The sequence below is a fragment of the Canis lupus genome, chromosome 22 (assembly GCF_048164855.1).
Source record: "Canis lupus baileyi chromosome 22, mCanLup2.hap1, whole genome shotgun sequence".
Classification (NCBI taxonomy): domain Eukaryota; kingdom Metazoa; phylum Chordata; class Mammalia; order Carnivora; family Canidae; genus Canis; species Canis lupus.
The window spans coordinates 45,289,404-45,315,739 of NC_132859.1; the positions used below are offsets into that span (position 1 = coordinate 45,289,404).

General features: G+C 46.4%; 1 protein-coding gene across 4 annotated transcripts in view; it reads right to left on the bottom strand.

Annotated features, from left to right (window-relative positions):
* Nucleotides 1-26,336, bottom strand: part of ITGA9 (integrin subunit alpha 9) — a 353,990-nt gene that overhangs the window by 320,527 nt on the left and 7,127 nt on the right. For all 4 annotated transcript variants that reach the window (XM_072793385.1, XM_072793383.1, XM_072793386.1 and 1 more), the window contains exons 2-4: nucleotides 17,591-17,718; nucleotides 16,213-16,319; nucleotides 7,434-7,557 (exon numbers count right to left, since the gene is read on the bottom strand). In XM_072793385.1, the coding sequence (XP_072649486.1) occupies nucleotides 7,434-7,557; nucleotides 16,213-16,319; nucleotides 17,591-17,718 (359 nt within the window). The remainder of the gene's footprint in view (nucleotides 1-7,433; nucleotides 7,558-16,212; nucleotides 16,320-17,590; nucleotides 17,719-26,336) is intronic.

Below are 26,336 nucleotides of genomic sequence, written 5' to 3' on the forward strand. Positions count from 1 at the left end.
TTAAAAATCTGTAATGTTTTGTGATCTTTAAATAGTACCAATTTTGCCAGCTCCCTACTTCAGAAACAGAAACAAGCAACTTACAGGCACAATACAGTATACCTACATTCAACGTACTGTGTGTTACAGACTAAATGTGCGTGTCACCCCAAAATTCCTAAGTTAAAACCATACTCCCTGGTATCAGGCAGTGGGGATTAGCATTAGATGAGGCCACAGGGGCAGAGCCCTCATAAATGGGATTAGTACCCTCTTGGGAGTCTAGAGAGCCTGCCTCTCTCTGCTCTCCACCACGTGAGGACAGAGAAAAGGGCCCTCTTCAGACGTTGAATAGGTCAGGGCCTTGATCTTGGACTTCCTAGCCTCCAGAACAGTGAGAAATAAATGTTTGTTGTTTAGGTTGCTGTTACAGCAGCCTGAAATGCCCAAGACACTGTACACTGTATGTTATCTTTCATCCCTCCAAAAACAGTGACTCTGAACATAGAGGCACATCTCAGTGACAGTCTCAGCTCAGAGCTGAGTAGACTTCACATGATGCGATGCCCGGTGGCTCAGTCAGTTAAGCATCTGCCTTCAGCTCAGGTCATGATCCTGGGGTCCTAGGATCGAGTCCTGCATCAGGTTCCCTGCTCAGTGGGGAGTCTGCTTCTCCCTCTCCCTCTCCTCTGCTCTCCCTCTATCAAATAAATAAACAAAATCTTAAAAAAAGAAAAAAAAAGAAAAAAAGAATTCACATGATGACCAAAACTAACACTCATAGAATAACTACAAGTTAAAGAAACACCTAGGACATAGAGCAGATAGTCCTACCAGTAAAATGTTATCAGGCTGAGGAACCCCATCTCCCCTTGCATCTGCTAGAACTTGTCTATATTTTGTGCCTACAACTGCAAGACTGCAATACAGCTTGAGGAGCCTCTAGTACAGTGTCCTAAAAATTCAGAATAAAATTTTGACATAATAGGAGATCTTGCTCAGTGAGGGGCCACAGCATCCCAGTAATCACAAAAACCAACATCCGAACCGAACAGGTGGTACAAAGAAACCTGCTCTGAATTTCAATGCCAACAATCCTTTTTCTCCTTGATAAGCCTGTGACCTTCACCAACCTCGCCAAGGCTGTTTTCTCATCTGTACAATAAAGTTAAGAATTCTTACTCCCTAAATGGGGTCGTTACTCATAAATGTTAAGTGCCCTAGCACAATCCCTAGCACCCGGTCAGTAAATCTGAATCTGTCAGTTTCTCTGAGAGGAATAAAACCCAAGGAATAAAAACCTGTCATACAGATTAGCAATTTTAGGAGATGAGATTAATAAAATTTAGACATCTGTAAGGATAATACAGATGTATATAGATATATAGATGATATAGTTTAAGTAATCAATAATTCCATACAATGTATGGAAACATGTTTGAAGTACAGACTATATTTGTGCCCATGATAAAAATTCTTGGCACCAAAATTAAAACTTGATGGGGTTCCCTGAACTCCAAGAGCCACTGCCAGAGACTTGGTTACCTCCTCTAGCCCTGGTTCTTCCCTCCAGCTACCCTCCCTCCCTCTCCCAGCCTCAGGGTCCCTTCTCCACATTAACTGGCTATAATACAGAACTACATCTGTTTTTAAATTTGCTGTATTTACTTAAATGAGATAATGTTTATGAAAGCTCTTTAGAAACCATAAAATCCTATGTAAATGTAAAGTTCTTTATTTAATAAAAATTTATGGGGCTTGTTCTTAAATTTTTAAATGGATCAACTCAGCTTCTTACGGGTCTCTCCAAAACAAAACAGAAACACAACAAAACAAGACAAAACCTCAAATCCTTTTCATTTGCAAATGGCTCTTGATTGATTTTTATTCCCTGTGGAACTCCAGCACTTCACACTAGACAGGGGGGAAATAACTTCACATGTGAATGGGTGATCTATTTTCTTTTCTAGAAATGAACCCTGTCTTGAGAGATGCAAAAGCAACTAGGAATAAAAGGCCAGTCACCCTCAGATAATAAAGAAAATGGCACAGAAGTCTTTTGAATCAATGGAACAATTTTAAAGCACAGTGAAATTTGATAAATTCTGACCCCAACAATTCCCAGCTTGAGAATGTTTAAACATGGCATGGATTAAACTTTAGATCATCTACAAAAAGGAGAGAGGAGAGCTTACCAGCAAATAAATTGTGCAAATAGGATCTTTAAAGATATTTATGAAATTGTCATCTTTTCATGGAATCTTTTTTTTCCATGGATCTTAAAATCATTTTTGTAATACCCAATTTTCTACCCTTCATTACCTATTCATTTTTTTTTCATTACCTATTCATTAAAGCAAGATCTGCTAGTAACCTTCTCTGAAGGTTTAAGGATAGCATTAAGGCACTCAAGTTAGCTAAAAAATTCATACTCGTCGAGTGTTCACTCTGAGCTAAGCACCTTATATACCTCAAATACCTCTTCAGTGGCTAATCTCCCCATTTTATAGATGAAAGAACCGAGTCTCAGAGGGATTACTCAAAATCACCCAGACGTCGTAGGTTCAATCACAGTAACAAGTGAGTGGTAAAGCAAGATTCTGAAACTGGGTCTAACATACAACAGTGCTCTAATTGTGCTTCTTTATCAGCATTGCTCCCCAATTTTTCCATATTAGTGAGGCTCTTTTGTCACAATAAAAAAATGACTTGAGGGGGGCCTGGATGGCTCAGTCAGTTGGGTGTCCAGCTCTTGGTTTTGGCTCAGGTCATGATCACATGGGTCATGAGATGGAGCCCTTAGTGGGGCTCCGTGTTCAGCAGGGAGTCTGCTTGAAGACTCTCTTCCTCTGTCCCTTCCCCGGCTCACATGTATGCTCAAATAAATAAATAAATAAATGAATAAATAAATAAATAAATATGACTTGTTTACAGCCCTCCTCCTGCCAAGCTCTGGCTTCTTGTCTCAGTAAGCTCAAGGGCAAAGGATGAGAGAAATCTCCATGCCTGCCATTAACAATGCATGAACTTCACTTCGAGGAGCCTAAACTATGACTTGGTCAATAGCAACAGGTTTCATAGCACTTGCTCTTCAGTTTACAAATAGTTTCCCCCATGTCATCCCATTGAATTTCTTGTTTTCTCACACACTCAGATAAAACCAAACACCATATGGTAGTAATGATGCTGTTTTCATATCAAACATAAACTAAACGGCTGACTTAATGGTATGCTCCATTGGTTTATTTTACTTTGTGTTCTAAATTCATTTTTGTTTCCCATTCCCTCTACATTTCCTGGTTCCAAACAGGATATTCTGATAGCATTTCCCACCCAACCAGAAACAGGAAGCACCTGAAAAGTCATGAGAAAAATGTCTTTGTGCCAAAGACTGATGGTTTAAGAATTCAAAAGTTTGAGACTGTCTGGACAGGGGCCTACAGACTTCGAGGCTTTCGTCTATTAAACAGACCTGGCAACATTCTGAAGAGAGCACAGGTGACCCTCCAAGAACTCTCAATAAGGCCACAGTGAGAGAACAATGCATGGTTTTTCTGAGCACTTCTGAATTTTCTCCGGAGCCCTTGATGGTAATCCTTAGAGGTCATGCAATGGAGGCCCAGCCACAGGCCTGGGGCCATAGAGACAGATGGGCAAAAGGGCAGGACTCAACCAAACCTTCCACACCCCTCAGTGGTCCTTCAGCTATTCCACAGCATGCACATTCAGAGGAGGCAGGGCCCCTCCCTTCCCAGCACCCACCACCATGACCAACGATGGATTCCCACCATTCCTCTCTTCCGGAAGCCCTGCTTGGCTGCAGACTCTAAGTGGGCATCCATTTCTCCAGCTGGAAAATGAAATAAGCTGTCTTAATGCCACTTAGACCTTGGATGTAGGTTGGGCCCTTGGGGAGAGGTGCCCTGCAGGACACACTGGCATGAAATTCTCTCCCCACATAGCTCTCCCACTTGTGAAAGATCATGTTTCCCCTGTTTTCCCCTGTACATGGAGAACTTCTTCACACCTGGAACTGTGTGTCACTTGGGTTTTATCTATCAGGCACTTAAGATTATGTGGGCTCTATCCCTAGCAGACAAATTAGTCACCCCACAGTGATTAACAAACATTTGCCTAGCATACAGTACATTAGCACAGAATATGGAATATCAAAATATTCATGTTTACCACACGTGCACACACACGCATGTGCACATGCACATGTTGGGCACTATTCTAAGAACTAACAAGTTTTAACTCACTCCACCTTTTTCACAGACCCCTGAGGTAGCTTAGGGGAAAGCCAGGACTTGAAGTCTGGCATGCTGGGTCCAGAGTCTATGCTCTTAGCTACCATGCTACTTTGCCTCTCCATTGTATGACATATGAATAACAGAAAGGAAACAAAAACTTGGCCTTGAAAAGCCACACCACATCCCTAGACCTCAATAAAGATAGGCTCATTAAGATGATATCCAAAAGGTCCTGTTGAATTCTGAAGTACTTCTATTGTACTGTACTTGCTGTAATGTGATCCCTCACTTGGAACATAGAGTTTGAGTCACCGAGTTTTTCCACATTAAGAGAAAATATAGTTGCCTGAAGACCCAAAGTAGTCCACAAAACTGGGAGGTGGACATCCCCAAAATTAACAGGGCACAGGCAAGGCTCCTCTAACTATGGCCGGCAACATGCATGTTGCCAAGCCAGTCTTCTAGAGAAATCTGAGTGTCTGCCACCCCTTGCCTCCTACAGAAAGAAAAACCACAGAAACATTCTCCTCAGTGCCACATTGTTCTAGGGGCTGCTCTTATACTCCATCACTCCCTTTCCCAGTGAATGAGTTAACATACAGAAGTACATGTGAGCCCATGGAGGAAAACGATTGGGCAGGGGCACCGCCATTTTGCTAATTTGTTTGCTGGCTCTGTCTGGCCATCATTAAGTCAAGGAACAGTCAAAGAGCAATCCTGGCAGCCTGGGTTGATGGTACATCCACTGTTGTGTAAGGAATCTGGGATCATGAGACGAGCTCGATGTCAGCTATTACTGCATAACAACCATGAAATGTCTATGACAAATAACAAATATTCATTTCCCACTACTCCTCCCACAGATCAGCTGGGCTTTGGCTGATCTAGTTGGACTCAGTCAGCAGGTTCAGTTCAGGTCTGTTCCACACGTAGCTCTTCTGGAACCAGTGAGCCACAGGGGGCACGTTCCGTGGTGAGGGTCCCAAGCACCCAGAGGGGGAAGAAATACATGACACCTCTTAAGGCCCAGGCTGAGAGTTCACATGCACTTGTGAACGAGGGACATGTGGAGCAGACCTGAACTGACCTGTCATCTGGCCCAGCTATGGCCCTCATCGGCTCACACGGGCTTCCACCTTCCTGCCAAGCATCAGGGGCCCCCAGCACCATCACCATTTCCAGGATGCAGCCTGGTGGCCAGCATGTGCATCTTTCCATGGGGGTGGGGGGCTTTCCCTGCCTCCCCCCCACAGGACATAACAGTAGAAAGACTCCAGCCCCTACACACCACAGGTGGTTAATCCCAAGGTGTGTTCTATGCTGGCCCCAGGGCTCCCCAGAGACTGTGCCCAGCTGCCCAGGATAGGAACCTGTAGGTAACATCCCTTATAGGCTGCCTTCCCTTCCCTCTCTCGCTTCCCATGCCCTGACTGGGGTCTTCTGAGATGACCTCCAGAAAACTACCCATATTCAAACTCAAGTGAAGGGAGTTATAAAGATTAAATGACAGATGGTGTAAAGTCCCCAAGCCAACACTGGCCCAGCACTGATCTCACAGCCACTTACCAACACATTAGTTTCAAGTGTGAGCCATGGGGGCTATGGGCTCTAGCAACCTCTTCAGAGGTCTGTCCTTTTGCGTTCTGATACTTACAGTGGCACACAGAAGAGTCAGTGGGCACAGCAACATGTCCCCATTTCACAACACGTCTTCTGGGAAAAAAACCAACCTCCTGGGCTATTGCATAACTAGTTTGGATTCAATATCCCTGGATTGATCCCCTCACCTCCCCCAGGCCAGCAGGCTACCCGAAGACTTATTTCAGGGGCTTCCCCTTTTCTTCCGTGGGGGTAGGGCAAGTGAGGAGTAAGCTGGGGTGGTCAGAACACAGTCTTGACCCCTTATGGATGCATTTATACTACCTGTGCCTCTCCGTTAACTGACTACATCACATCCATTTTTCACATGGAGGTTTTTGTCTGCCTGGGGTAACAGAGAGACGAACAGGGCCAGAGTTCCATTTCCCCCATGGTCCCACCACAGCTCACCCATTGCTGACACAGAAGGAAAGCATAAGCCTCGCCCCCACGGAAGGACAGGGTTCATGCCTCCTGCTGGGCCACTGCCAGTTCTTCTGTGAGGCCGTTGCAAAGAACACCTGCTCAGGACACCCAAGTCCCTTTCAGGGCCCTGAACGGTCCTCTGGGGACTGGACAGAAAAATGCATGTGTCCAGACAGCATTTCTCAGAAACCTCCTTGGTGGCCACAAAATTTGAAACCTGGGAAACCCCAGGGAGGCCCAGAGGAAATGTGGACACAGGCTAGTGGAGACTTCAGTCCAAGCAAATAAATAAGAGGGGGAACTAAAATACTAACAGCATAGCTCTCAGAGGGAACAAGTGCTAGCTCACTCAGAATTAGGCAGAGAAAACCTGAGTGTACAATTTATAAGACTGATGAAAAGGATAGCATTTCCTGAATCCTTAAAGCTCAAGTTCAACCAAACTAAATAATGATCAGCTCAAAAAAATTAATTAAAAAAATATAATAATAATCAGCTCAGTTTGGAGGTTTTAAGCAGGAATCCTGAGAAAATACATTTCTTTCCAAGATCCCAAGCGCCCCTTGGTAAAGAGGTCTTCAAACTTACATGAGAGCATGTGGACCAGATGGGAAGGAAAATCAGCCTTGAGGTATCACGGAATTATTGAATCTGGGTTTCCTTTTCCTGCTGCCTCAGGACATTTGTCCACAGAGCTGCCTTGGGAGCCTTGGGACCATCTGGGGAGCTGGGACTGTGGAGACCATCTGAGCCAACCTCTGGGTTTTCAGGAGAGGACATCAAAGTCCAGAGAGAAAAAGTAGGTTTCCCAGGGCTACAGAGCATGTGGCAGTGCCAGAAAACCAAGTTCTGCTTAATCACTTGGCTGAGGCTTAGTGAATTTTGCTGAGACTTCATATAGCTCGGTAAGCACCCTGGGCTCTGGACAGAGATGGGGAGGGCTGGGGCTGGGCAGGGTCTGAAACCATGGTCCTCTGCTCATCCCCATTCCCTGGGCAGGCCCATGGGTGCCAAGAGACAAACCAGGGATCCAGGGCTGCCCCCCCAGTTAGTTTGGAAAGCTGAGGGAAATGGAGATGATGGGAGTTGTTGGGGGTGCTGTGGCAGGGGCAGGGGGCAGGGATCAGCAGCGCTCACCTTCATAGCAAGGGATCAGCGTCCTGCCTTTAGCCTGGAGGTTGGACGGGATGATGTAACAGAAGCCATGGGGCAGGATGTGGTCTGTTTCATAGTAGATGTTCTTCCAGCGGTGGGCACAGGCCTAAAGGACAGAGACGAGGTCAGAGCAGGGAAGTCAGCCCCAGAAGGCGCCAAAGCAGAGCTCTGGCAGTGCCAGGTTCTTCTGTGTGAGGAGACAAACAGAGGGGCCAGAAAGCCATCCTCCCTCCTGCCCGGCCATGGTTTGGCACCAGGTAGTATCTGGGGCATCAGCAGCCTCTTTAAACAAGAACAAGCCCCTGGAAGGCTACTAGGAAGAGACAGGAAACATGTAAACTAACAAGGGTTATACCTGGAGCTGAGCCCTGGGAGGGAAAGACTGGGGTTATGGGATGGAGACTCTGTAGGTGGGAAGGACAGAGGTCAGGGAGAAAGAAGAGCCAGCCAGCCACACTGAGCATGACACAGAGGTCATTGGGAACTGAGGAAGCAGTGAGAAAGGCCTGGAGGTTGGAGGGAGAGGAGGGCCGTTGGCGGGAGGGAAGGGGTCAGAAAGGAGACAGAGCTAGCCCATGGGGGTCTAGTAGACCTTGAGGGCTATTATTTTGGTGGATGTGCAAGGGAAGCTGACACAGGTAGGTGGCATGATCTGCTTTATGGTTCAGAAAGAGAACAGCCACCATGTGGAGGCTGCAGGTGGGAAAGAGCAGAAGTGAACATCAGGTGGGAACAGATACTGGTGTGGCCCAGGATGGGGGTGGTGGGGCAGAGGAGAGGAGAGAGCTTCAGGGTATGTGCTGCGAGTAGCATGGATGGGCCCTGGGGAATCACCTAGGAGAGCAGGGAAGGCAGGAAAAGGAAGCCAAGTGAAAAGGAAATAACCCCCAACATGGACCTTGAGGCCCTCCGGCCAGGATGGCTACACAGGCCTCACAGGTGCATCTGATCACTCAGTCAACTAGTTATTGAGCACCCACTGTGTGCCAGGCTCTGTGCTGGGCCTGAGGATACAGCAATGAACAGCCAGAGCCCTGGGTCAGTCTGAAGGGTCAGTCTGAAGGGAGAGACACACTCTAGTCCTCCTGAGGCTGCTGGGCCAGGGCACACTTTGGGAAGCTCCTGTTTTGAGCTGGTTTGGGGCAAAGGTTGAACCATTGCCCTTACTTGGCTGTTGTTGCCTACAGAAACATTTCAGCGTGCACATCATTAACCAGAATTAAATGTTGATGGTTCTATTTTCAAAGTAGATTTACACACAGCAAAATGCTCAAGTCTCAAGTATACCATTTAATGCACTTTGACAAAGGTGTACATTTATGTGAACAGGCCCGAAGCAAGATATAAAATGTTTCCATCTCACCCCCAAAGTTCCCTCATGCCAGAAATCAGCTGGTTTCGATAGGAAGGTCAAGAACGGTGACTCTGAGGAGGTGCCATCTGAGCAGAGGCCTGAGAAAGTGAGGGAGTGCCTGGGAGGGCACCTGAGGGAGGCTCAGGGCAGAGGGCTCTGAGGCAAGCGAGAGCTTGGCGTGTGTGAGATGAGGCCGTTAGGGACAGACCCCCTAGTCAGCATTCTGAGCAGCTTCCCGGCACTGGGCTCCAACAGACACTGGAATGGGAGCCAGTGGGAGGAACAGAGGCTGGGTGCACCCTTCCCCACCCACCAAAGAACACCCCCAGCCTCACCCTCAGACATAACTGCCCACTTGATGTGGGAAGGCCTATCCACATCCAAATATCCACAAGTTTGGATTAGGCACCGATCTGCTTACTCTGAGGGCATGCCCGGTTCTCATGGACGTGCCCCACTCACTTCTGCTACCAGTTCACCTCACTCTGGCCTACAAATCTGTTTTCTTAAAATACCGCATTTTAAAATAATCAGAGTGCTTAACCTCTTGCTTTCTTTCCTTCAAATGTACAACAAGCCACAATGTTCAGCATTTATATGGCCCATATTCTTCTACAACTCTAGAGGGTGCACAAAGGAGTCTTCAGAATTCCTATTTTCCACATGGGAACCCCAAGTGGGCTCAGAGCTAGCAAGTATTATAAACAGGCCTGGAACCCACTGTTTCAGGGTCCTCCTCATCTCACTAGAAAACATCTTCCATTTAAAACTTTCTTTTTTTTAATTTTTATTTATTTATGATAGTCAGAGAGAGAGAGAGAGAGAGAGGCAGAGACATAGGCAGAGGGAGAAGCAGGCTCCATGCACCGGGAGCCCGACGTGGGATTCGATCCCGGGTCTCCAGGATCGCACCCTGGGCCAAAGGCAGGCGCCAAACCGCTGCGCCACCCAGGGATCCCCATTTAAAACTTTCTATTCCTGCCTGAGCAGCCATCAAACCCACCGCCTGAGACAGATCTAGTAGCTGTTGGGCTACCAGCCTTACCCACAGGCTCCAACACCCCTGAAATAACCACTCTGGGGCCCAGTGAAATCCCCAGGTCACCAAATGAGAGAGGCGCCTCTTTGGGGTCCTCAGATCATCCTATGATGAAAATCACTGTCTGCCAGCCTCTCTGCTCTTCATTCCTTCAAACCAACTGCCCACAGGACCCCTAACAAGGGCACTCTCTGCCCAAGGACAAAACTACTGGAAATAAGAATGTGCCCACACACTCACTGGCTCTTGCCCTAGGACATTAAACTACATAAAATAAATCTCTTGTTATTCCTTATACTGCAAACCATCTTCATTTCTCTCCACTTGATACAGTTTCACATTCACAGCATGTTTCTCAAGGGGCTATACCAATCCTTCATAAAGCACATCATCGCTCCAACCCACTAAGTAGTTGATTTTTAAAATGTTTAGTTCTGACTCAATTCTGATGCCTTGCAAGCCATTGAATTGGCAGGTAAATTACTTCTACTTTAACTTATAGACTTAGCAAAGCCCCTGGCTTCCAGGGCTTACTGCATTTTATTGTCTTTCTGGGCCGGAGAGACCATAAAAAGAGGCGGATGTTTATCGTGGGGCATGCTGACTCTTCTAAGGAAGGACACTCTGCATTTAATGTCTAGTTTATTGTCTCCTCATTTGTTTTTATTTTGTTTTTTTAAGTGCCATAAACTGTTTAAGGAGTGATCTTGGAGAATTCCTAGAAAATCCAAATATTACATTTCACAGTAAACTAAACTGAAATTAAGGCATTCTGTGAGGTCAGAGATCAAAGTGTCAAAGGCAGTATGCATGGAGGAAAACAATGAAGAGTATTTCTGAATATAAATTATAGAAAGAAAAGACTGTTTAGCTCTGATTATCATTATGTATACACACGCATGTCAATCTGACTCCTACATTAAAAAAAAATTCCTAGGGACTGTCTCCAAAGGATTACTAACCTCATCAATCTCTCCAAATGAGTTCTGCTGTGAGGGAGGAAGGGGGCCAGAGCAGGGAAGAACAGGAAAAAGAGTATTCTCTAAAAATAGCAAGACTGGCCAAACTCAGATTCCAAATAATCATAAGAAAGGGGAGGGTCATCTAGCATCACCCCAAATCTTACAGTCTGACATCTTTCCAGTTATAAGGACTGTTTTTTTAATTCTAAAAAATTAAAAGGAGAATATGAGCAATTTTTATTTCAAAGGTCTTTTCTGTTGTATGGAAACAGCACGTCCTTCCTGGGCAGGCAGCGTGTGGGGCGGGGTGTAGGGGGTGCCTCTCCCAATGGCTCAGCCACAAAGGCACATAGGCCCCCATCTCCACCCTCTTACACAGATGTCCAGAGCTATTACCACACCTCGGGTCCACCCTCCACAGCCAGGGCCAGGCCCTGGGCCACCGAGAACAGTGGGTGGAGGGGGTCAGGGACATGATGCCACAGATCTCCCCCTACCCAACAAGGAAGCCCCCTGCCCTGCTCCAAGGGAGGATGGAGTGGCTTAGGAGGCACAGGGAAGAGGTCCCTGGGTGCTGGGAAAGTCCATTCTGAGAATGTTGACCAAATGACAATTCATCAGAGTGAATACAAATTATGTGTGTCCTTTCTTGCATGTGTTATAGTTCATTAAAAGTTCTCTAACCAACAACCAGGAAACATGGCAACGGAAGTAAATGCAAAAATGGACTCTGCAGCTTTGAAAACAGCAGACAGGTGAGAAATGGTGAATAGGAAGGGACTGCCCTGTCACTTGGAGAGGACACAGCACACAGCCAAGAACGCTGCTGCCACCAGAAATAATCTAGACGCTTCAGTTACTTGTCATCTGAGCCTTGGAGACTACTGAAAAGCAGAAACATCAGATTTGAACATTTGGAGGTGCCCTCCCAAGTCCAAGAAAAGAGTCTATGCCTATGCCGGCGGGGGTTGGGTGGTGATGGCAGGAAACGAATTCTTTTTCTCCATTTCTCTGTCATCTGCACACTGGGGGTGCCAGGGACAGCGTAGAGAGGAAAGGGACTTGCCCCAAATCCTGATGCTGTGTTTGCACCTGCTATCATTTGTTCGCTGGGGGAAAACAGGAAGGTACCACAACACCTGCAAGTCAAGACCCCGGCAAAGGCAGAGCTGGATGCCGGGTTCAGGGGTGAGAAAACATCATTTGTCAATGAGACATTTGACGCCCTGTCACAGCTTTTAAATTCTCCACCTGTTCTTTACTTTGAATCAGCACCAGATGCCATTTTTAAAAAACCCACCCACCTCCCCCTCTTCAAACCTGCCCTGGAATCCAATATTATGTTCCCTAGGGATACAGGTCCTACACTCACACCCCAGGTACCTCTTGAGCATTCAAAAGGTGTTTGAAAAACATCCACCTTCCTGTGTGTAATTTGCAAATAAATACTTGCCTTGCAGAAAGCCCTGACAGGTAGACTTGACACATTAAAGAAAAAGCAGGGATCCCTGGGTGGCGCAGCAGTTTAGCGCCTGCCTTTGGCCCAGGGCGCGATCCTGGAGACCCGGGATCGAATCCCACGTCGGGCTCCCGGTGCATGGAGCCTGCTTCTCCCTCTGCCTGTGTCTCTGCCTCTCTCTCTCTCTCTCTGTGTATGACTATCATAAATAAATAAAAATTAAAAAAACAAAAAAGAAAGAAAAAGCAAGTGGATAAAAGGTCTCCATGTAAATATGGATGACATCACCATTCCCTGTACCTTGGTGTCACTCTAGGGCCATTTTATAGCATTTTCCCTGTCTACCAGTCAGCCACCAAGAAGGGATGGCAACTGATTTGCTTTCTAGTTGTTTTAACAGTGACACTCAGCCCTTATATTATTCAAACACACTTTTCAACACTCCTCTTTGAAGAGATCATCTCCAAGCACTGACCATGAGAAGGGTAAAAGATGTGGCCTCTCCCCAAGCAGCGTCCATAATAAAGGAGACATACACACAAGATAAATTATACATACAGAGGTAACAACATAATGCTCAGTTCCTAATGAGCCCAAAGATGCTAAGCTTATTCCAGAAAGCACTGTCACCAAACGACAGGCTTCAAGGAGGAAAATGAGTCTCAACCAGGGAGGATGGAGGGGGCTGGGAACAGAGAAGACTCAGGACAAGCCTTTCCTAGCAAGATGACACATGTGCAAATGTTTCTCATGAATGACTAAATAAAATCTTTTAAAAATAAATAAATAAATTTTTAAAAAGAAGGAAATACTGTCATATGCTACAATACGTATGAACCTCGAGGACATTATGCCAAGTGAAATAAGCCAGTCACAAGATAAATACTGCATGATTCCACTTACAGGAGTTATTTAATACAAACTCTTAGAAACAGAGGAATGGTGGTTGTCAGAGGCTGGGGGCAGCAAGAAGGGGGCAAGTGTTCAATGGTACAGAGTTTGTTTTACAAGATGAAAAACTTCAGAGATCTGTAGCCCAACAAAGTACACACAGAAAATGCTACTGTACTGCACACTTAAGAATGGTTAAGATGGGGGATCCCTGGATGGCTCAGCAGTTTAGCACCTGCCTTCAGCCTAGGGCGTGATCCTGGACACCCGGGATCGAGTCCCACATCAGGCTCCCTGCATGGAGCCTGCTTCTCCCTCTGCCTGTGTCTCTGCCTCTCCCTCTCTCTCTCTCTCTCTCTCTCTCTCATGAATAAATAAAATCTTTAAAATATAAATAAATAAAAATTAAAAAATTAAAAATAAAAATGGGTAAGACGGTAAATTTTATGTTATGTCTTTGACTACAGTAAAAGAAAAAAAAAAACATGAGGGAAACGAATGCCGTTGGATGCTTCTCCTTCTCTAACACCCATGGGTGACTTACTGAATGGATGAAGCAGTAATTGTATAAAACATGAGAAAAATAGCTCTGCGTGCAATGAATGAGAGCAGGATTATCACAGTAGATTATCATATCAGAGCACTATCTCCACTAAGCACTGGCTCTGCCTTCTTGGTATCCTTTGCTAACTCATTCCTGTAATCGTTACGGCTGATCACATCTCCAGAGACAGCTCCCTCCTCAGACTGATTTGCAGTGACACAGAACCCTCTGGAAGTAAGTTCTTGGCCACACAGAGGTTATCCTTCTGTGGGAGGAGGAAATGTTTTCACAGGATCAACCTCTGGCTCTAAGCTCCAAGCACTCTAGAGCATGGTGTGTTATACCACCACCAGACTACCACTTGCTCTATCCTGAATTTCGACCTCAGGCCATCCTGATTTAGAAATGGATCAGCTTCTTCCCTCCTTTCCAGAGGACGGCACACAAGCATTTGAGCCCTCCTGGGGCCGAGCTGTCCAGTCAGGGTCAGGCTCAGTGTCTGGAGGAATGTAGAAGTTTGGAGATGGTCCAGGAAGACCGCAACAGTAATTAAAGCACTGGACATGGCGACACACAGCAGGGTTGGGGCCCTCAACAGATATACAATGGTTCCAGTAGGGAGGCCCCTCCATACTGGTGATAGCATTCAGCTGCTTCCTCCTTCCCCATGGGGCCTGGCAAGGGGCAGATGATAAATTTGTGGTGAAAAGGCAGGCCAAATTCACATGAATAGCCTCTGCTATGGCGAAGTTTAACATAAAAGTGGGCTCCTGAAAGAGGGGAAGGAAACATTTTGCCTAGATCTGTACAGAAAACCTACTTCCCCTGGGATAAAATATAAATATGTAAAACACTCCACTTTACAGCATGTAGCCCAAAGGAAGCCTCCAATGAATGGCAGCTGGTAATATTTTCCCTCCTTGATCTTATGTTTTTATAAGAAAAATCTTCATAGAGCTTCCGAGAAAAGTCAATGAAAAGAAAAGGCCTATGAAGTCAGAATACTGGTTATCTCAGTGGAGAGGGGCACAAGGGAACATTCTGGTATTAGCAACAAGGATGCAGGAGTGTGGTTAAGAAAAATTCACCAAGCTGTTCACATCAGATTATGTAAGTACTTTAGTGTTCTACCATAATAGAAATGAGTAAAAGAAAAAGAAAAAAGTAGACAAAATTTCCGAGGTAATTATAAATTCCTTTTTTGTTGAGTCTAATAAAACCTTCTGGAGTGATGGAAATGTTTTCTCTGTGTGCTGTCCAACATAGTAGCCAGTAGCCATGTGCTGCTACTGATCACTTGAAATGGGTCTAGCATGACTGAAAACCTGAATTTTTAATTTAGCTAAATTTAAAGTATACTGACTCCATGTGGCTGGCAGCTACCTCCTTGGATGGTCTAGCTCTGGGACATCACAGGTCTCAAGGGTCAAAACTTCTCTTTGTACCTCTGCAAAGCACCCAATGAACCTGCTGAGTATATCATATGCACTTTGGGAACTAAATATAGTAAACCCTTGAACAACATGGTGGTTTGGGGGCAGCAGTCTCTCATGCATTTGAAAATCTGCATATAGCTTTTGATTCACCCAAAACTTAATAGTCTGTTGACCTGAAACCTTATCAAGAACCTACCGATCTTCCCAGCAGGTCAGAGAGTCAGTTAACACATACTCTGTATGTTGTATTTACTAGACACTATATTATTACAATAAAGTAAGCTAGAGAAAAGAAAATATTAAGAAAATCCTACAGAAGAGAAAATACATTTTACAGTGCTGTAAAAAAAAATCCACCTGTAAGTGGACCCATGCAGTTGCAACCCGTGTTGTTCAAAGGTCAACTGTAAAGCACTAAAAATAACATGGATTTCATAATATATAATACTATGTAGGAATAAGCAGGAATAAACTACTACACACAACATGGGTTAATTTCAAAAGTATTTTGAGCGAAAGAAGTCTTACACAAAAGAACACACATGGTAGGTTTCCATTTATATGAAGTTCTAGAAATATAAAAAGTAATCCATGGTAGTACTAATGATAACAGTGGTTGACTCAGGGTGGGAGGAATGGACTAGAAAGGAACACAAGAGAACTTTTGGGGGATGGAAGAAATAATCTATAACTTGATGGAGACAGGGGGATTACACAGGAGTGTACCAGTGTCAAAAGCCAAACTATAATCTTAAATCCTGTGCATTTCACATACCGCATACCCTGAAAAGCACACACTCACAAAAATGCTTACGTAATGAATAAGATTTCTGAAGCACTCTTCACCCACATTTTGTCATGATTTGACAACTGTACCTCTGCACCCTAGAACGGATGTTAAACATTTGACAGATAAAGAAAATATAATGGTTAGTTATTTGTCCAAGCAGTAGTCCAGAGCAGGCAACCTCAAGGCCATACCCTTGTCACCGTGCCATCCAGCCTGCCTAAGGAATCACAAAGTCATTCGTCCTCAGAGTGCCACCCCTTCTCCACAGCACCCCCGGAGGCCTTACCAGCACGAGGCCATCAGCCTTGGGCTGCCGGGCCAGGCTCACCCCCATCCACTCATCATCCCGGTCTTCCCGGCAGGTCTTTCCACATGGCATGCCCCGATTCTTCCCTAGATGAGAAAGAGAAAAGCCAGACTTCCTTTTAGAAATGATGTTCTGCTGGCTGCTTTTCAAAGGGTGGTCTACAGTCCAAATGCTGGTCACCTGCCAGTGAGAAAATGAGGAACTTGGAACAAAGTGTAAATCAACTCTATCACGATGCACTGTTGACTGCTTAATTCAGCCAATATTTTTTTCATCGCCAAGACTTTTGCTCCAGGAAGGAAGTGGTGCGGTGATTTACATTCTGAAGCTAGCTCCTTACTCTGCTATGCACCAGGAATCAGCAGTTCACAAACCAGTCATTTTGAGTGGCACTAAAGAACACCACGGACACTTCTGCTTTTCAGCTAAAGAATATCTTAACAATTCTTTGTTTAAAAAAAATATAGCTAGGATTTCTTGCTGGGAAAGAACTTTGGAGAAAGTGAAGACCTGAAGGGATAATAAAGCAGACCTGAAGGGATAATAAAGTGTGCCAAGCACGGATCTATGTGACACTTACCTCACTTAACTTTGTCAAGGTAATTGTGTAAGGTAGATATCTTAGTCCTAACTTTACAGGCAAGGAAACTGAAGCCAAAGAGGCTATGGAACTTTCTCAGTCCCAGTAAGTCCCAACTAGTAACTGGGAGAGCTGGGCTCTGAACCCAGGCGAGTATATAACCTGATTCTAAAGATGACGGATCATATATTTTCCACTGGACCAAAGTGAGCTTTGTAAGACCTCCACCTATCATATCTTTCCCCTACTTGAAATATAAAGCCTAAGATTGATTTTAATGGCCTCCCGCTTCATGCAGAACATAAAATCTTAACACCTTACCCCAGCCCGCGTTGTCAACTCCCCATGTTCCCATCCTCCCGCTCACCACTCCAGCTATACTGTCCTCATTTGGTGCTTTAAAATGGCACAAGCTTTCCTCTGCTTGGAGGTTCTGCCTCCCACAGCTGCCCAGCTAACTACTGTGAATCTTTTCAATCATGTGTAGATCAACTACCCACCTCCCCTCTGGTCTTCTTGCACTCGACTATTCATTTTAATAGTCTCTTTGCCCACTAATCTGTATGGCCCAGGAGGGCAAGATCTTTGCTTTGTTTCACTAGTAGGTCTCAGTGCTTAATAAGTAATATGCACTCAACACATGATGGATGGATGGATGGATGGATGGATGGATGGATGGATGGAAGAGGGGATTAATGATCAGGCCACCCTGAGATGACAAAGAAGAAGTGTGAGGGTACGGAACCCATTTCCATCTTGGCAATGACATCCACCCACCTCGAGCCATGTCCAATTCGGTGCATCTCCGGTCAGGGTTGGTGTGGACACGGCACTTAAACACAGCCCCAGGGGACTTCACTGAAGCGCTGTATTTGGAATCTGCCTTTGGTGCCCCCACGAGGACCCTGCACGTGAAGAAGAAAGGACATTCTGTCACAACCCAGCACCAGGAAAGAGGAGGCTGATGGTTAAATCCTCACCCAGCCATGGGTGGGTTGCCTGAGCGCTTATTGAGAAACCCTCCTCCAGCATTAAAGTGTGCTAGAGGGCCTAAGGGGAAGGGTCCCCCGCAATGAACCTATTAGATTTTTCTCCTGGTACCTTTAGAGCTTAAGACTGGCTGAGAACTCATATAACCAAAGAGCTCATATCTAAAACCTATAAAGAACTCCTATAAATCAATAAGGAAAATACAGACAACCAATACAATAGTAGGCCAGATACTTGATGAAAGAAGATAACCAAACCACCAATAAACATATAACAAGATGCTCAATAACATTTCTTATCAGAGAAGTCCAAGTGAGAAATCCATGCCTCCTAGAAGGTTACAAGTGCTGGCAAGGATACAGAGGAACCAGAACCCTCATATACTGCTGGTGGGAGTGCAGACCATGACAACCACTTTAGAGAATTAGCAGTTTTTAAGAAAGCAGAACATGGGCCTACCCGAGAGCCTGGCAATCCCATTTCCAGAAACACACCCCACAGAAATGCAGGAGTCTACCAGGAGACATGGACAAAAATGTTCACAGCTGCAAATGTCATGGCCAAACACTAGAGGAGACTCAGAGGTCCACTCATGCCAGAAGATACAGGTAAATGGTGGCACAGAAATACAACAGCATTCTACATGGCAACGAAAATCAATGAGCACGCAACTACTGCCACACGATGAATCTCACAAATACAGCACTGAGCAAAAGACATCAGGCACAATAGGCACTCACTGTCTGATTCCATTCATCTGAAGTCCAAAGCAGCTGGAATTTAACTGGTGCTAAAGGTCATGCTACAGGTTACCTCTGGGGAGGAGCAAGGGGGGTTGTAGCTAGGGAGGGGGGCTTCCAGGGGAACTTGTGATGTTCTATTTGCAACCTGAGGAGTAGCTAACCCAAATGTGATAACTCATTGAACTGTATATATGACATGGGCCTTTTCCAGATGTGTGTGACACTTCAGCAAATAATAATAATAATAATAATAGTAATAACAAAAAGTAGGAAATTTAGAGATGCCATTTCTCTTCTGTGTCCCCTCTTCCCCTTGCCCTCTACCACACCCAAGGCACCTATGTTTAAGAGGAAATAGGAAAAAAATAGCAGGAGGGTAGAATTATAAACCATATCCTTTACGCCAATCCCAAACCAGAGGTAGAGTTCAAATATGAACAGGGCCAAGAAGGAAGCTCAGCATCCCTTCTTCATCATGAACCAGAAGCTGCTGTGGAGATGAGCTCCCCCTGCAGTCCCCTTCCCTGCCATGGAAAAAAAGAGTGAGAATGCTAAGATGACAGAAGAGATACACTTAGGGCTGTGCAGGCACGGAACATGGGGACACTGGCAATAAGCTCCCCTGCAGGTGTTGCAGAAACACTTCTGCCTCATGTTCCCAGAGAGCAGTCCAGTGCCGAGCTAGAGTGAAGAATTCTAATGGCACCAATAGGCACAGCATGTGCTGAGCCATATGCCATTTGGAAAAAGCCTTGTCAGGTGAGACTCTGAACAAGATCTACACCTGTGTCCAAAGAGTAGAAAACTCCAAGCCACTTCTGAAGGAGAACACGAGCTGCTTCTTATGTGTAGCAGCCTGGAAAGGAGATGCAATTCACCCTAAGAGGTACCAGGCACATTGTGAAGTACACCATTCCCCACTGGCCTTGGAATAGAATGCATTATCTACTATGTATGTGTGGAAAAGCAGTCTAGCAGAGGTTGGAATGACCCCAGACAGCCTCCCCAGAGATGTGGAAAGCTAGCCCAGGCTCCCCTCACTTTGTCCTGAAAGTCACCTTCACCTTGGGAATCATGACATTCACCCACCCCCACCCACAGAATGACACTGCTCCCTCCCCAGCACCTTGGCTGAAAGGAATGGAGATTTATATATCAGACAACAAAAGTCTGGGACCCTCAGCAAAGGCCCAACAGCCATACTAATCTGGCTTAGAGACGTGGTATCAGGTTCACAAGAAGGCATGTGGGTCCTGTCTTCATTCCCACTGCCTCTGAGCCCAATCCCTCAACACCCAGAACACAGAGGATCTCTGAGGCCACAGTGAGCCAGGGAAACTCACCCTCACTAGACCGTTTTTTTCTAGGTAGGTCTTGAGAGTCTATACACAATGGGGTATAAAAGGAACAGGCCTCGAAGCTTCCCTGCGGCCCCTCGGTAGCACCCCAGGAAGCTGTGCTTCCAGGTGCTTGCTGGCAACTCCCACTCCTGCAGCCCCCCCCCAGTGGGCCCCAGCTGCAAAATCCTTAGGCAATGGTGGGGCTGGAACCCACAGCCTTCGGAAATCTTTGTAAGCGCTTCACCACACAGACCACACCAGGGCAACTCGCGGGCTCCCGGCTGCTCTAACTCAAATGCATGATGACACTCAAAACAAAACTCCAGTGAGAAGAAAGCCACATTAAGGGATCAATTTCCCCCCCTGGCTTCTGGCGCTGAGCTTCAGAGCCACCAGGGCAAGCCAAGGGTTGCTCTTGATAATGCCAGTTGTGTTTTCACAGGTGAGAAGAATTAGCAGTTTGACATGTCTAAACTGCCGAAACATCCACTGCCTTTCCACATGTCAGGTTGTAGGAGCTGCGGAACATAAAATGCCTCCTGCACTCAAAAACCCCAGTGGGACAGGGCTTGGTCCAAACATTCCCACAAATTTCAAATTTACATTAGCACAGTGAATAAATGCCACTTGCAATTCATTTGGTAAAAATTACACAAAGGAGAGAATTATTCCCATACTGAGGAAGGGAAATGGCTGCAAGAAACAAGGTGCTTCTGTATCACATCCTCCCAAATGGCACTAGGACCCTGGTCATGTCAGAAGTGCCACTGTGCCAAATTCACAGATCAAGGCTCACAGGTTATCCCAGGAAGGGATCCCGGAGGGCTAAAATCCCAACTGCGGCTTCATCCAGCCTAGAGCTGAGACTGAGAAGGGTGAAGTTCCCATCAAAACCTAAGATAGAAAAAGGATCCACTGGTTTATTTTTCTCTTCCAAGCCCAAAATACTCAGGGGTTCTACCATTGGGCTGATCAAGCACTGATAACAACCCTCTGCGTACAGCTCTTCATCAGCTGGCCAGATGAGAAGGTTCTTCCCAAATCCTTTGTCATGGGAAATGAAGCAAGAGATGAGGGGGTGTGTGTACACACATACACGCTCACTGGGGTGGCACGGTGGAGCATGAGCTTGTATCTCTGTGTTTACAGAACGCCGTGGCTTCCTCCACAGCCTGGTGCTGTTCTTTACCTAGGCTGTCTGCCAGCAAGACTGCTGCTGCCGGCCAGCCGATGAGCCTGTCTCTTCTGAAGTTGGTTCAGCTGGCTCTCCGCCAGGCCAATCCCAAGAGATGAAGAGCATGCAACCGCCCAGGGTTCAGGACAAACCACCAGAAAGATGCCATCTGCCTTTTCTCTCATTGTTCTCTGAGTTATAAAGAGATAGCCCAGACACTTCAAAGATCCCCCCAAATCTTCCCTGTACTCTTGACAAGACCCTGAGATGTTTCTTTCCCTTGTACGGTTACCATATGAAAGGGCCCAAGTGTTCCCACCAACAGGCTCCCATCACTAAATCATCAGGCTGATTCTCACCTTTGCTGGCTACTTCAAGTGTGGTCCTCAGACCAGCAGCATGGGGAACACCTGGGAGCTAGATGGAAATGGAGAATCTCAGCTCTCAGCCTGCTAAATCAGAACGCACGTCTTAACCAGCTCTCTGGTTGATATATAACTACCAATGCCGATTACAAATCATGCTCCATTTGGAGCCAGTATGAACAGATGACTCTTGAGAAGTGAGACTCTCCTCCTATCCTAGCCCGTTAAATATGCACCCAAACTCCCAAGATGTTTTAGGGTCCCTTCAATTAATTCATAACTCTAGATTTCTAATTACAAGGACAACCAGGGTGTATCGGGCACTTAGAGTATGCAGATGCTGGGCTGGGCTCCTTAAAGGCAGAATTGCATTTAATCTTCAGAGCAATTCTGTGGAAGGCACTCCCATCCCCATTTCACAGATGGAGGAACAGGAGGCCAAAGGTAGTCACGGGCTGTACCCAAGCCCACAAAGCACAGTAAAAAGCAAAAGCAAGCCCACAAGTACAGGGCCCTCTCCCCTCTCTGCCCACCCCACATGAGCCAGAAAGTAGGAAAAGGGAGCCAAGTGTGGAGCGACCCCTCTGCTGCTAGCCACCACATGTGATCTTGCCTAAACAAGCACTCATGAGGCTCTGTGGGTGGCCCCCAGGTTAGAACTTTGATTTGGAATTTCTGTCATGCCAAAGGACCAGGGTTTAGAATAGAAAGAAGCCCTTTATCCTCCCGCAACAGGCTGTGTTGATCACTTTCTTGCTTTTCTAAAACGTGTACTCTGCTGGCACAGTGATGCTCAGAGGTTTGCCTCTCCTAATGTATAGTTCAGACACCTGTCTGGAGAGCTGGGCCCATCTGCTCATCTGCCAGCACCAGTTATGCTCACATGTGGTCTGATTTCTTGCTCAAAGGTAACCCCGTTGGGCAGCTTCTGGTGTGCACTTTACTCAGAGACTGTGGGTTACACAACTGGTGAGCAGTAGAGCGTGGATCTACACCCTGGGCATCCATGTCTGAGGGTGTGCTCTTTCCAGTCCTCCAAACTCCCTGATTGTGGCAGTTTAAATGCCCTCCCTTTTTCCAATGCAGCCACCTCCTTGGTTGACATGTGTGTGGTCAAGCTGGCTACAAGGGCTCCACTCCTACCACCCATCTGCTCTGAACCCATCCCTAACATCAAGAGAGCAAACAGCAGGTAAATTCCCTAGCCAGCAGGCGACAGAGAAGGACCAAGCTGCCTCCCTGGGGAAGGCTCCCTCCCTGCCCACTAATTCCACAGCAGCAATTCCTCAGGGTGAAATTACAGTGAGTTCGAGGGCAGCAACTGGGAATTGAAAACCTTAAATGCATTAGGTTTGCTTCTGTGCATTTGAACCCAATGTAAAAGCTTCCCCAGGGACCCATGTGTCAGTTACATGAGTGGAATTCAATCATTGCATGTCCCTCCACACTGCCCAGATACCCTAAGAATCACTCCACCTCCCTTACTGGGCAGAAAATAGCCAAGACTTGAACAGAGAGAGAGCTGGTTGGTGCCAGGGAGCCACCTCTGACCACACAGAACCCTTAACACCCAGAGAGCACAGACTCTCTAGGGCCAATGCCTGCCAACAGAGCTGGCGAACCTAAAAGGCCCCAGAAGCTCCTCTTTTTACATTTGGGGAAACTGAGGCTCGGGCTCAAAACAGGGAATACTAACTGCTTTTTAGGGGTTTAAAATTAGTATTTCCACTTGAGTTCTAAGCTTTGAGGGCAAGTTATTCAGGGGGGAAAAGTGTAAGAAACACAGGGATAGCACAGGGTTCAAGTTCTGCAACACTGATAAGTGTCCTATCTGAGGCCACATAGATTCACTACTCTGGGCCTCCATTTTCTTCCTCTGTAAAACAGGAAGAATTGAAATGTACCTAGTAAGGGTTCTCACAACGTTTAAGCTAATGTTTATAAAGTACCTAGCATGGTGCTTGGTACAAAGTTGGTGCTCAATGAAACATGAGAGAGAATGTTAGACAGTAGGCCAAACACCTGAGCACCCAACTTGTCCCAGCTCCTCATCTTCGTAGCACTCTCAGGAGCTCCTCAGACCCAGGAATTTATTCAGACCCTCAGCTGAGCTCATAGAAATCCAGGAATGCCTAGGACACTCTCACCAGTACTAGCAGACTGCAAAAGGAGCCATGCCCTTCTCAATGGGGCTCTGCAGCTTCTTCCATTAGGAAGTGACGTCTGTCCCCACCCTCCACCCCCGGCACCCCTTAAATGTGGGCAGGCTCAAAATTTGTATTGGCCAACAGAATGTGACAGAGGGGGAGTGGTTGACTTCCCAGCTTCGGCTTCAAGAGATCATTCATGCTCCTGACTGCTCTCTTGGCACCCTGCTCAGCCATCATGTGTACAAGCCATGCTGCTGGGGGGTAAAAGACACATGGAGAGGAGCCATCCCCAGTGAAGCCATCCTAGACCAGCCGGCCAACCAGCCTAACCAGAAGTTGACAGCAGACACATGCATGAGCCCAGCTGAGAGAAGAACCATCCCGCTGAACCCAGCCTAAACTGCCAACTATAGATTCATGAGCTAATAAATGGTGACTGGTTTAATCCCGAGTCGTAGAGTAGTTTGTTACACAGCAACATTGTGGTAATAGAAAACAGAGCATCAAGGTAGGACATGCCACTTTTGCATGGAAGTGCACTGTGGTACCTCCACTGTCCCCCAATTGCTCCTCAGTCCAGCCTATGGACCTGGCTCTGCAGCTGAGAACTGCTGCTCCTGTTTCTCCAGCTGTCTGGTCTCCTCTCCTTCCCCCAAGGGAAATCTTCTTGCCAACCAGGACCACAAACTTTTACTGAGGACCCTGCTATGTGAAAGGCAGGGTGGGGTGGGAGATACAGCCCTGAAGAACGTGCTCCCTCACCTCCAGCTCTGTGATCTCAGGCAAGCTCCCTGGCCACTCAGGACTTCGTCTTTAAAAGATAATACAAATGCACAGTCCTCTTCCCAGGACAGCAGTGAGGCACGAAAAGAAATGGCAAAGTATGTGTGCATGTGTGTGGGGGGGTGCATTTAGGATGGCCAGACTTTTGAGAACAGGGTAGGAGTTTTCATCCACCAAGGCCAGGGGCAGACAGAAATGCTCCTAGAAGTAGCATCAGGGCACTTTTTCTTCCTCCTTAGGAAATGGATACCTTGGACAGGGGCTTGATGGGGGAGGGCACAGTAGCAAGGCTGACCCTGAAAATGGCCAGACCAGCACTAAGTCAGGCCCATCCAGGTTCAAATCACAACTCTGCAATCTACTTGCTGGGTAACCTTGGTTTTGGCTTCTGCACCTCACTAGCAGCCCCACTGCTTCAGAGTGACGATGAACATACCCCCTCTGGCACACAGACAGTACTCATAAAAGACTGGCAATAATATTTTTATTCTGGGAACTTTACGCTGGAGTAAAGAAAGGGAAAGAGGGGATCCCTGGGTGGCGCAGCGGTTTGGCGCCTGCCTTTGGCCCAGGGCGCGATCCTGGAGACCCGGGATCGAATCCCACGTCGGGCTTCCGGTGCATGGAGCCTGCTTCTCCCTCTGCCTGTGTCTCTGCCTCTCTCTCTCTCTCTCTCTCTCTCTGTGACTATCATAAATAAATAAAAATAAATAAAAAAAAAATTAAAAAAAAAAAAAAAAAAGAAAGGGAAAGAGGGAGGCGTTCAATCCAAATGCGGAGTCAGAAAATGAAACAAGGGGCTTCCATGCCCAATTGGGACAGAGCAGAGGCGCAGGCAGGGTCCCCTCCGTGGAGAGGCATGTGGAGAGGCCTCTGTCAGGGAGTGAAGTGTCCTCAGAGGCTGCTATCCTGGCCAGGGCCTCAGGTCTTGGCAGATGCACCGAGAAGCAGCCACTGGAGAAGGGAGCATGGTAAAAGAGCCAATGCTTTCCTTCTCCACCTGAGAGCATCAAGTAAACATTAAAATCCAAGAGAGGCAAGACTCTGGGAGATGTGAATAAAAGCCATGAGGTCTTTCCAGTGCTTTCTTGCAAGAATTTTTTCTCCAAGAACAGGTTAGTACTTTTACCTTTATACTTTTTTACTAAAATTCTCACTACTACCCCCCAACCTTAGAACTACAGACCTACCTCTCAGACTTATATGGAGCCCCCATCCTGGGGAGCACCCCACCACAGGGGTGGCATCCCACCTGCTGAGAGAAGAAAGCAGCATGCAAAGCTCTGGGATGTCCAATCCCACAGGCCTCCAATTAAAGAAGCCATCTCAGGGACGCCTGGATGGCTCAGCAGTTTGGTGCCTGCCTTTGGCCCAGGGCGTGATCCTGGAGTCCCAGGATCGAGTCCCACGTCGTGCTGCCTACGTGGAGCCTGCTTCTCCCTCTGCCTGTGTCTCTGCCTCTCTCTGTGTCTCTCAGGAATAAATAAATAAAATCTTTTTAAAAAATAAAAATAAAAATAAAAATAAAGAAGCCATGTCAGAGCCCTTCTGGAAGCAGAGAGGATGTAATGGAATACACAAAAATGCAGATTTACATAGAGTATGACCAAAATTTTAGAAACCACACATAACGAATGCACCTTACACAGGTCTATCACATTCATTTCTGCATTGAGTATAGACACTTCGATTTTGATAAATGTACTGAAAGCAAACTCTTTTAGTATCTCAAGTTGGGATGAAGAGGACCATTAGTTCCAAAGGCCAGATCCAAGTAAAAATAAAAAGAAGTACTAGTATTTATCAAGGGTTTCCTAGGTGTTGGAGGTGGTATTCCAGGCTTTGTGGACATCACCTCATTTAAGGCACCCAAGAATGAGAAGAGGGAGAAACTCTTTATTCCTCTTTTCCAGAGAACACACACCAGCTCTGCCACGTTGGCCACCTGACCTAGGCAAGCAACATCTCTGTGTTTCAG